Source organism: Cinclus cinclus, chromosome 4 (genome assembly GCF_963662255.1).
Source record: "Cinclus cinclus chromosome 4, bCinCin1.1, whole genome shotgun sequence".
Classification (NCBI taxonomy): Eukaryota; Metazoa; Chordata; class Aves; order Passeriformes; family Cinclidae; genus Cinclus; species Cinclus cinclus.
Window position 1 is genome coordinate 27657561 of NC_085049.1, and position 12769 is coordinate 27670329.

Genomic DNA, 12769 nt, shown 5'->3' on the forward strand with positions numbered 1-12769 from the left:
TCCAAATTGCTCTTGCTGTGTAAACAGTGGTTCATCCCTCTCTTTTTAAGGAAGCTTAGCATTCTTCCAGGATGGAGCTATGTTCACAATGTGTTATTATTCCCACATTGTTAACAAAGATAATGATAATTTGAGAGTGAGAACTAAGAAAGAAAAAGCATTTCAAAGAATGGTGGTAAACATCATAGTTGCAAATTCTAAATTTTACGCGTTCCACTTCTGATAAACATACATTAGTTGCAAGAAACTGAGAACTATTTAATATTTCTTTTAAAAACTGAATATGTCTAGCATTTCACAAATATACCCCAAACTCTGAGACTTAAAACCAAAACATTTTCATTCTAACACAACTGTATTGTCAAAAGTAAATTGAAAGATTACCCAGCTATAAATAATGGTGTTTTTTAGCTGTACAGTAACACATGAGTCTCATCTCTCCTACTTCCAGGATCAACTTCGCATGGAAACTTGAGTAAAAGCTCCATGTGTCAAGAATTATTTTCAGTAAGCCAAAATTAGGAAACATAAACTGTTACCATTTCACCAATACCTTTCTAAATACTTACTTCCCTTTCTCATGAACATTGCAAAATATTATTCAAACACACGCAACATTAGATTGCTTCCGGACACTCATGGGTTTAGTTCCTTGACAAAATTACACACGACTTTCAAAATACTCAATCCTACAATGTTTACATTGGCAGCTTAATCTGTCACTAATGCAAACTCAAAGTCAAATGATTTATCTTAAGAGAATAAACAATGAGTATGGAAAGTTGGGAGCTGCAGCTGGCTTTAGGTTCTAAACCACTGATTCTGCAAAAAGCTCTGCATTTTTTCTGAGAACAAAAGCTCTCAAATACCATACAGTTATTTGGTGTCATAGCAGAAGATCCCACAGTAAAACATAAAGGAGCTGGAAATACATTGCTAGACTTTAAATACATTTTTCTCTTTTAAGAAAAATTCTTCTTACACAAAAGGAACTACAGTACATACAGCAGAAACAGTATCTCTAATAAAATTTAATTTCACAAAGGTTAAGTTCTTTGGGGAAACCCACTTTCATCTGATGATCAGCACCAATAGACCTTACAAAGACAACAGCATCAGGTCAAGACAGAATTATTCTATGGAGTTGAGATCAAAGATTGTTACATCAGCAAAGCTGACCTACGGCAAGTATTTCTAGCTAAAAGAAAGATCATGTTGCAGATTTGGCCGATCTACTAAACTGACCTGCAGACAGGCATCAATACCTTCAAAAGTCAGTCAAGGCTCTGAGAGTCAACTATCAGGTTGATTTCTGACAGTTTTTTTTTAAAAAACTAAAAAGAGTAAAATTAAGTCTGTACAGAATCAATAACATGAATATTAAGATGAACATTCAAACAAATCATTAAATCAAGGATTCTAAAGGCATTTCAGAAGGAAGAATTTAGGAAATCTAGACTGCAACCCTGTCAGTTTACATATTCCCATTAAGGAGTAATGTTCTACACAAAACTTAAATTTTGCTTGATACAGAATTACAAGACAGAAAAAAAGGCTCAGAACCTATCTGCAGAAATCATTTAGTCCTAAGACACATCTAGCACAGACATAATTTTTAAGTTCAATGAGATTGCTCAGGGCCTTGCCAAAGCAAGCTCTGCAAGTCTTGAAAGATGCCCGCAACCTCTGGGCAGACAGTTCCAGACATCAAACACCACGCTCATGGGGAAGAACTGTCTCTTACGAAATGACCCTGATACTCACTATCTGTGACATTGCCCCTTTCCCTTTTGCTGTGCACGTCTGGGAAGAGTCTGACTCTCTCGAGGTTGAAAGAGTCTGCAGATTCCTCCTGAAGCTTCTCTTACATGTGCTGAACACCACCCCAAAGCAGCCACACAGATAATGAGTGGATGGTGCCTCTTCATTTGCTGCTGATACTGTGAGGGTGGGGCACTGACAGCTCAGATTGTAAATTCACACCGAGTTGGGAGCAAAGTCTCATTCCACAAAGTATATATTTGAGAAGTTGAATATTAGATTAAAATCGGCACAATTTGTCCAGCTGCACATAATCCTATGGCTACCAAAATTAGACTAAAAAGTGAATTTTAATTATATTGCATATCAGTATATTTGCACATCATATAATCATCTCATACATGTGAGAACACCCCTGAGACTTCAGCTAAGCAAAATGCATCAAGGCCTGATAAGCTGCAATGCCTAACTAAAGCATTACAAGATGGCATGTTTATATACAATGTGCACACATACCAAAATACAACTACTCTCTTATTGTGCTATATATATTCTGCAGTTTTATTTGTTGTATATACTCAGGAGCAGCAGCCTTAAAGTTACTTCTTAAATGTTGCAACCTACTGACAAAATAAAAATTGACCTCAGAAGTCAACAGAATTTGAGAGATGTTATGCAGATAAGCCAAAAGAGTTTTGTTGATGAAGACAAGGGATTTTCTTAAAAATACTTGTATTTTTTTCTTACCTATCATTTATATTATATTTAAAATTTGTTTTCTTGGGCCATGACCAGGCTATACATTTTAGTGAAACCATCTACAGAAATAAGAAGCCACAAGGTAGTGAAAAACCCAAGTAGCAAAATATGACTTCTCTCTGCCCCCTGCTACATCTGGTTAGAATAGCAGTCCTAACTCAAGCAGATAACTGTTTTAGCTTTAGATAATATCCACACATTGCAAGACTCAAAAGCCTAAACTACACATTCCTGGTCTTTGAAACTGAGACTGTGTTTCTATTTAAAAGATGTCTGACCTTTTAGGCTGTTGATCAAATGCAAATCCCACTAAGTTAAATGGGAGCTGAAGATAGACAGTAACATACGTCACGATTTCTTCATTTAGTAAGACTCCTAAATCTGTACTTAGTCTAACTTTAGACACGCCAGTTTTGGGCCAACATATTTGAACAGCATCTGTTAGGAGCTTGGTAAAAACCAATCTGAAATTCCCCAGAGGCCACCAGGTTTCCCAGTGTCTATACGCAGCGTTAGCGTTTTCCTAGAATCCCACAGGCTGGAACAATCTGATATTCATCTCCAAGAGCTATTTTAGACTGTATCTGCATGCTGTTGCAATAAGCATACTTCAGATCAGCAAAGAGGTAATCTTCTTTAATTAACTAATTTGACCTCCTGCATGGATTCTTCAGATATACAGGAATAAGAAATTAAATGCTCTCCTGACGTTCAACAGCCAAACTCTCAAAACTGAGAGCAGCAATGCCTCTGAACAAAACACGTCCAGGCAAAGAGAAAGCTAGGATAAAAAAACCAAAGCACATTAGCTGGGGGCAAAAGTACCTCTACCCCCACAATTCTCATTTTAAATTGCTTCCAAGAGTAGGATTAAGAAAAAATGATTCTTTCAAAACAGTACTAGAAAGCTGACCAAGTTCTAAAACTTATTTTGATACCACAGTAATTCGATATATTTGCATACTGTTTCATTTTGTGTGGAGTCCAAATTAAAAAAAACTAAACCAAACCAGACAAACCCCAAAAGACCTGGCAGCTTAGTCTTGGACTGCTAACTGAAGTAACCAATAGGTCCAGAATGCAACCCCATCCCAGACAACAATTTACACATGAATGGGCCAATGCTGTCTCAGTTCTCACAGGTAAGTGCAGGTAGGTAATACCTTACACATGACTAAGGGGCAAAAAGGACACACAAGAGTTGGGAAGTTTAAATAGGTAAGGCCTCCTTGAACAGACACTAAGAGTCTACAAAGGCTAACAAATCTGATTAAGTCATTTAAGCACGATCCTTAGCTTCTAAATTTGAGGTGCCTTTGGCCAGCCTGGGTCTGCGCAACTCATTCCAGTTTGTGCACAGGACTTGTTACCAATATACAGGGCTTTACTCTCCCTAACTCAGCTTATCCTGTTCAGCAGTATTTTGTTGGTAGAGACAAAATAAACAAATTTTGATGGATGTCCTAAAGAATACGCAACTGCATATTTTAACCATTTTTGCTAAGTGAATCCCAGGTTTTCCCAGCATCATAACAGCAGCCTTCTTTGCAGTAAATATTTCCAATATTTGCAATGCTTAGACAAACCCTTAGGAAAAGGGTTTTTCCATGGTGAGTCACAAACCATGTATTTTGGGAAACAGCACTTCAAGGACTGATATAACACAGTAAGAAATTATGTGGGAAGACAAAAAAATCATTGATGTTTTCAGCTACTGAGATAGAGAGTGCTTCCCAAAAGTGTGGTAAAACCTACTGAGAAGCTCCTGCAGCCTCTTTTCCAGAAGAAAAAAAATACAATTAATAATATTTCTATATCTACTGAGTCAAGCAGTTACTTCAAGTATTTGGAACACCTATGAAGACAGGGTGACAAAGTTGGGATCCTTCAGCTCGGAGAAAGCTCCAGGGAAACCTTATGGCACCTAAAAAGGCCCTACAGGGCCCTTTTCCTTCAGGAAAGCTGAAAGGGGGATTTTTACACAAGCATGTAGTGACAGGACAAAGGGAATGGCTTTAAACTGAAAAACAGCATGTTTAGATTTGATATTAGGAAGAAATTGTGAGGGTGGTGATGCATGGAACAGGTCGCCCAGAGAAACTGAGGACACTCCATCCCTATTCTAGTTCAGGCTGGACAGGGCATTCAGCAAGTTGCTCTACTGAAAGGTTCCCAGTGCATTTGTTGATGATCTTCAGGGTTGCTTCCAGCCCAGACCATTCTGTGGTCTGACAGTGATTTCCAGAGGTCTCTTTAAGCTGAGGTCACACACAGCAAATGGGAGAAGTAAAAATCCAAGATTATATAAGAAGGAAATTTGGCTATAAGCCCTTTTTGGATTTTCATCCAGTCATTGCTTGCTAGGTTTATTCTTTCTTCTAGACAGAACAAAGAAAAAAGTTTTTCTTATTATATTAGAGAACGTTGACAAGATGCTCAAAGCTATTACTAATTACAATGATTACAAGAGAATTGTGTGGTTAATGACAAACGTTCTTTTCTTTCTTCTGTACATTTTGTTTGCTCCCCCTGTACCTTAGCCACGTACTCAGAAGTCTCTCTGCAGCTTTGTCTCCTCTTGAGCTCTAGTCTTCCTGCCCAGGAAGGACCAAGGCAAGCAATTTGCTGCCCTTGAGCTACACACATTTTCCACCTAGGCTTGCACACTCTGCTCTACTCTTCCTCCTGCATACTCACCTTTATAAGACCATCACTGAGGAGTGGTAGATCAAGGCAGGGAGATACCCCTAAACCTGAGTATCCCCTCTTGCAGGAATAATTAAATATATGCTGAACTCAACACAGCACAAGTCAATCACATTCAGTATTTCAAGAAAAGCATTCCTCTTTTGTAGTCAGTTGATGAAACCTGAAATGATGGCTGCAACAACAGCTGTCAGCTTTAAAGTTCTTTTGACGTAAAATGCATTGACACCCTCTCCTGAATTTGGGAAAAAAAATAAAACTGAGGGGTGTGAAAATTTTGTCTTCACTCTCAGATGAACACAGAAACAAAAGCTTCTATTTCTTGATGAACTGTAACTAAGGCATAAATTCCTTTTTATTTTTAAATGAGATATATGTTTTATATTCAATGCACAAATAACGTTATTATAACCTTTGAATGCTCAGTTCTCAGAATTATTTCCTTGTTGAATTCTTCACCTTTCTCACAAGCTTCTGCTACCCCCCAACCCTTCCTTTTGCTTTTAACGGAAAGGTAATGTTATCACCAGGTTCAACCACAACTTTACTTGACAGGCCTTCAGAGGCAGCTCCAACACAGGCCACGAGCTGGTGTACAGGGTGCTGCAAGTTCTGTGAACACGAGCAGGTAGTGAGAAGTGTAGTCAATTACAGATGTAAAGCCGGGCAGGAATACTGAAGAACCAAACAAAACCTATGATACTGAAACACTACACATGGAAGATGGATGGATAGCTGTTAAACTCATGAGAAGAACAAAAACAGCCATGGTTTTGCAGGAAGCATTACAATAAAACTAGATGTTTACATCTAGTGAAAGGCAATATGGGTGAAAGCAAAAGTGTTCGTTTGCAGATTCTTACCTAGCATCTTGTTTTGGCTAATTTCAACTTTTGCTAAAAGAAGACAACATGCTTGCTGATAGCAACATCAAGAGATGATCAAGGGGCACAATCTACTCTCTTAAGGAGTGATTGTCATCTCTCTTACGGAAGATGCAAAGAGGTCAGAGCAGCAGAAGGATTTTAAAATCAGCATCAACAGACGCTGAGGGATGAAGGGATTGAGAGCAACCCTGCAGAGTAGGTACTGGTGAATGGAAAGTTGGACATGAGCTGGCACTCACAGCCCAGAAAGCCAACTATATCTTGGGCTACATCAAAAGCAGCATGGCCAGCAGGTCAAGGGAGGTGATTCTGACCCTCTTACGAGACCCCACTGGAGTGCTGCATCCAGCTCTGGGCTCCCAACATAAGAAGGACAATGACCTGTTGAAGAGGGTACAAAGGAAGGTGACAAAGGTGATGAGTAGGCTGCAGCACCTCTCCTATGAGGACAGGCTGAGAGAGCTCGGATTGCTCAGCCTGTAATAGTTGAAGGGCCTTCTGATATTTCAAATGATCTATCAGAAAGATGGGGACAGACTTTTTACCAGTGCCTGCTGTTACAGGACAAGGGCTGATGGTTTTAAACTAAAAGAGGGTAGATCCAGACTAGACATGAGGAAGAAAACTTTTATGATGAGGGCAGTAAAGCACCTCTCTGGGCACAGGTTACCACAGATGCCCCATTCCTGGAAAGGTTCAAGGCCAGGTTGGATGGGGCTCTGAGCAACCTGATCTAGTTGAATATGCCCCTGCTCATTGCACGGAGAGTTAAACTGGACAACCTTTAAAGATCCTTTCCAACCCAATCCATTCTACGAATCTAAGGCAACAAAGGGAAGGGTGACACAGTTCAAGTAACACACCAGCAAAATTACCCATACAAATTCTGGGTAAAAGCAGGACTACATTACAGCCAGAAATGAGTTTTTGGCAAAGCAATAAAAATAGAAAAATCAGAAGATGATGGACAGAGTCTAAGTTCCATTACCTTCCCATCTGAGCATTCTGGTGAGAGTAGACAGATGACATTAAGACCTAGACACATACTACATGTAAAAGCGAAAGAGGAGTCCTCCACAGAAGTCAGTGATGACACCCAGGTACAGAACTTGAGCCCCAGACCCATGTACAAACTTCTGTGCATGGGAAGTTTGCTATTTCTAACACATTTCAAACATTTTTAAGATTTGTTTCAAAACTATTGAGCTTAGTTCTGCATTTCCTAGAGGCAAGCATGTTCTTTCACACTTTATCATACTATAGTCAAAACTTCTTATATACAGCTTTGTCCTTCTGTGCTGCAACCAGTTTTTCTGGCCCTTTCTCTGACAAGTGATGGAATACAGGAAGTCAAAACACAAGCTCTAGCAGTGACAGGTTAGATTCAGATAAATTGCTGCCAAGTAAATGCCAAGAACAGAAAGCAAGCCCCGTCTTGACCAAGCCAAAAGGTGGGAAAGGCACAGAAAGGACACAGTAGAAAACTGCTGCTGGATTGAAATGAACAGTCAAAGGTAGAGAGTAATTTTGCTTCTAACTGTACCTGGCACGCAGTAATAGATGACTACTTTTTTTTTTCCTTTCACACTTTACTTCTAACACACGAAGCCTGCACACTAAACAAATTACAGGTATGCAGCGTTTAATCCTGTTCACCTTGATAGACTAGATCATCAGATGCTGCATTTATGTTAGTGACCATCCAAATAAAAAGTTTTCCTTTCCTCTCTCCCACCATCTTCTAGTTCTTGGCTCACAGCTACAAACTCTTTCCCTTCCCTAATCTTAACCACAGCTTTGGGGCTCACTGACTTCTTCACCGTCAGGTATGAACTACTACCTGGATAGTCAAGTAATCCAGCAAAACCAGGATATTTTCCTTACAGGTTAGTTACTGGTAGTGGCTTAGTCACTGCCAGTACTGCAAGTACCTGAACAAAAGAAGTGGAGGAACCACATAGCAAAGAGCTGGGAATAACAAGCTTTTCATTTCAACCATGGTGGGTTCTCTCCACAGGACTGTCTCATGGGATAACAACTGCAAAAGCACAATGTTGGCCCCTTTCACCTTCATTCCAAAGGCTTGTGGCTCCCTAGCCTGTGCCAGCAGTACTTGTCCCAAGTGCTGATGATCCAGTGGAATTCAGTGCATCAGAGAACATCCTGCTTTGTCTCACAGGGCTGCCATACCATGCTGATGAGCCACAGCTGGAGCTTCATCTCAGTGTCACATGGATCTACTGAACTTGTAAATCTGCTTTCAGCTTCATGGTCTGTGGTCACCAACTATTTCAGACTTACACTTCATGCTGTCATAAACATTTCCCAGTACCTATTTATCACTGCCAATGCTCTTTTCCCTATCAATGTTCGTTCCTACAGAGCTTCCAGTAATGGATCCTGGTTTTAGTTTCAATAAAAGCAAGTGACAAACAGCTGTGATGAACAACTTCCCTACCTTAAATCCAGATTTAGTATAGACTTAGTTCATTATTATTGCGGTTTGATACCCTATCTAACAAAACCCACTTGCATATGGCAATAATAAATCCAGACACATGGAAAACAGAGGTGTGCTTAAACATAGCAGAGTGGATAAAACAATGATAGCACTGATTCAATACTCCCATTTCACATCAGCAGTAGGTAAAGCAACTACCGAGGGCCTCATTTGACCTTAACTGTTAGGGACATAATATCAACATTTGTATAATCAACCTAGTGCCCTGCTCTGACATATTAAGATAAAAGCTCAGAAGTACCTGAAATAATGAGATCTTTATTTTTAATTACCCAGTACCTTTAGGCAGCAATTACAAATAAAAGGACTAGAAAAGAAATCTAGTTGACCTCCAGTTATTTAAATACTTGAGAGAAGCATGAAAAGGGCAGGTTTGAAGCACATGACACCTGTTCAATTCCTAACAGAGGTAACTTTGGCATGCAGCCCTTTAAGCTCTTAATGGTCCTATGTCAGAGCAACTCTATGAATCTGGAGTGATGAAAGAACACAGACAATGAATTTGTAGTTAGTTTACAAATTAAAAATTCTACTCTACTCCACAATTTTATATATTTCTGTAATAAGTCCCCTTCTGCTAATGCAATTTTTTTGATTATACAAGACCTTTTGCAAAGACAAGAAAGGGAAGTCAGCTGCTTTAAAGGCAAAGTCACTCTTACAAAATGCTTTCATGTGTATACATTGGCTTTTAACAGAGCATGACTTTCTCCATTACAAACACAGTCTTCTCTGCCCTGGCCCCAACAAAGAGGCTTGACATTTCTATTGCACCATTATCATTACACCATGCCCCTGATCTCCCCCTACTGAACCTCGGGAATCCCATACAGTTCCTTGCTATCTCTTAGAATAAAGTTCAGTTTGCAATGTACAAGGAAAACATTCCCTTTTAGTACAGGTATTCTCAGTTTTAACCTCAGATGCTTCACATAAGAGTATGATAACACAACATTAATCTAACCACATTTGTTTGAACGTAATCTTACCTCTAAATATATTGATGGTGGGTTATGCTCTCCTCCAAATTTGTCTAGCAGTGCTTCTATATGTTCTTGTGTCAATTTAATCATCTGTTTGATGTTCCACACCTAGAACAGAAAATTAAAAAACTTTTAGTCAAAGGACACCTACAGAATCTGTGCTAGAACAAAACACAAATCTCTCAGTATTTAGTAAGAGTAGCACATAATAAAAAAATTAATTATCAGTAAGTGAATGCAAAAGCCTATCCTGTTCATCCAGGGTCAGTAATAGTTTGCTCCTGAAACAAAGAGAAAAAGCTTATATTTAGTTTTAAAATTCAGGACCCATTGAATAAACTTCTAAGAATGGTTCATTTTTTCTAGTTAATCAATCATATTAAGTATTTTCCTTGCAAGCCTTTGCAAACCAATTTCTACAGTACTACAAAATATAGTGAAGGAGTTTTCCTATTAAAACTTAGCAATATGTGTTAACAGTACTCACAAACCTAGACTTAGAGTTCTATTTACATGGCAATAGGATGTCTTGATTTTAAAGAGCAACTTCTATGTCTTGTCTTCCATATTCAGCCTACCCTGAAAGCTACCTTGGACATGACCCAAAAAAGACATTTACCTCCTGTGCACAGAGATGATCTACAGCATTGTACGGTGAAACCACTCATGTTGCTACTCATTCCTCACAACAGGAGCAAGTTCACTATTGGACTTGGACACTACTGTAGGTGAACAGTATTAAGAACCTGAATTTTTGTCTAAAAAAAGGCAGCACAGCACAAAAGCAAACCTTTAAAGCAATAATGCTAACTGATGTAAGAAGCAAGAGCAAGCAAAATCAGAAATTTATAGCAGAAGATGAGGGAGAAAAGGAGGAGAATTGCTCCTTCATACATACTGTTATTCAGACTTTTTACTTAACAGAAAAAAATTATTCGATCAAGCTTTTTAGAGCCAGAATGCTCTAAAAAGCATCCCTAGGGTACTTCTTCCAAAGACAGTTTAAAGATTCCTGTTACCTTTTCCAGTTTGTTTTTTTTTCCACCTCATGCATTATAACATATAATACATAGTCTCAAGATCAGGTTTCAATGTACAAATCGTGACAATCTACCTCTGGGAAAAAAAAAAAAAAACACAAAAAAACAACAAACACGCAAATAATTTCATGTTCTACAGTAGGCACTGCATAATAGGATGAAATCCAAGATGGATCAAAACAAGTTTTAATACATAAATTGAGAAGTTGACAAACTCACTCTAAAATACTGAACTTGCACTTTGCACATCACCTTATTCACGCATTCTATTTCTAGATATCAGTTATCTGCCAGCAATTTCCTGAAGTAAACTAATGATTGAGTTGTTTCTAGCCCAATTTTTTTTTAACAGATACCAGAACAAAGACTTCATCAAGAAGCTGCAGTTGAGCAAAAATAGTTTGCTCAGGAACAAGCAAACCAAACTACAGAGTGAGAGTGGGGGGATACCAAAGAATGTGCTACTCAAATATTCTGTATGTAAATTCCCTTGAGGCAATGGTGGGAGTCAACTTGCTTCTCGACTTGCAATCATTTATCAGTGAACCTAGGATTGCCAACAAGCAGCAAAGAGGTTTTCTGTATTTGGTTAGTTTTTCCTAAGATGGCAAGGACTAGCTGTACACTTGGTGAAAAGAACAAGCATGAATCAACACCATATCAATTAACCTGTTCGATACAAGGCTTAGGATGCTTCCTTAGCATGTAATTGGTAACATGCTGTTAACCTGGGCTGCATGCACTGAGAATTCCTGGCAAGGAATTAGGAATTATTTCAGGATTACCTTCAGAAACAGGTTTCAGTGCTTAAGGAAATGTCTATTTGGTTATTCTGGCAATTTTACCCAGCAAAGGTTTTCCTCATCAAATTGAACAATTTACTACACTCAACTGCCTGGCAATAAGGAAGGTGAAGAGGAAAGATTCTTCACCAATAAAGCAACACAGAATTTCAGAAGGATTTGAGGTTAGAAGGGAACTCTTTAGGTCATCTGGTCCAAGCTCGTCCTCATGCAGGATGCCCAGGACCATGTCCAGATGGTTTTTAACTCCAAGGATGGAGAGTCCACAGCCTCCCTAAGGCTGTGAGAGTGCTCAGTCACCCTCACAGTGGGTAAAAATATTTCCTGATGTTCAGAAGGAACCTGCTGTATTTCACTTTGTGTCCACTGCCTCTGGTCCTGTCACCAGGCACTGCTGAAGACAGCCTGGCTCCATTTTCCATTTGCCCATCATCTTTGTTGCTCTTCACTGGACAGTCTAGCCAGCACAGCTCCTCCCTCCAGTGTAGTCACATTTATCTTGTACTGGGGAGCCCTGAACTAGACACAGCACTTCAGGTGAGGCCTCACCAGTGCCAAGAAGAATGAGTCCCTGCCACATGAGTTTCCAAATACTTTTTTTTCCAGTATCAATAACAAGTAACTTCCCTGCTCACGTTATTTTCTATTTTGCGTCCATAACCAGAACCTTTCTTCTCTCTTCTTTGACAGTACAGTTACCAAATAACAAATACAACACCACCAGCAATATGCATAATGGAAGCATGTTATTTTGGAAATGTTGGCAAGAGAATCAAATGGCCTCCCACAAGGGCAGAGATCTTCCTGAAAAGTTAATATCGTGACAAGTGGAACCTGACTAATTTAGGCTGCCTAGCAAAACTGTGGATGCCCCATCCCTGACAATGTTTGAGGCCAGGCTGGACAGGGCTTTGAGCAATCTGGTATAGTGGAAGGTTCCCTATCCATGACAGGGCAGTTGAAGCAAGATGATCACTAAGGTCCCTTCCAACCCAAACCATTCTGTGGTTCTATGACTGATGAAAAAAATTTAAGCTTGCTGCCAGCCTATAATAAAAGTATCTTCACCTGAAGAAGCTGAAATTGCAGTCTAATAGAAGTCAAAATTTCTCAGAGGAACCAAAGACACTGCCCTGAATTACCTAGTATACATCTTTGCAGCAAACCAAGAGCCTTTCCATAACTGAACCTTACAGGAAAACTTAATATGGATTTCTATAATCTTTGAAAGGCTCCTCATACAGTTAAAAGCACACTGAAGGCAAAAGGAAATTTATCAAAGTCAGCCATAGCAACAAACAATTACTTG

The 12769-nt window shown here is 39.2% G+C and overlaps 1 protein-coding gene across 7 annotated transcripts in view; it reads right to left on the minus strand.

Annotated features, from left to right (window-relative positions):
• BRAF (B-Raf proto-oncogene, serine/threonine kinase) overlaps positions 1-12769 on the minus strand; it is an 80464-nt gene that overhangs the window by 54283 nt on the left and 13412 nt on the right. For all 7 annotated transcript variants that reach the window (XM_062491871.1, XM_062491873.1, XM_062491868.1 and 4 more), the window contains exon 2: positions 9624-9725. In XM_062491871.1, the coding sequence (XP_062347855.1) occupies positions 9624-9725 (102 nt within the window). The remainder of the gene's footprint in view (positions 1-9623; positions 9726-12769) is intronic.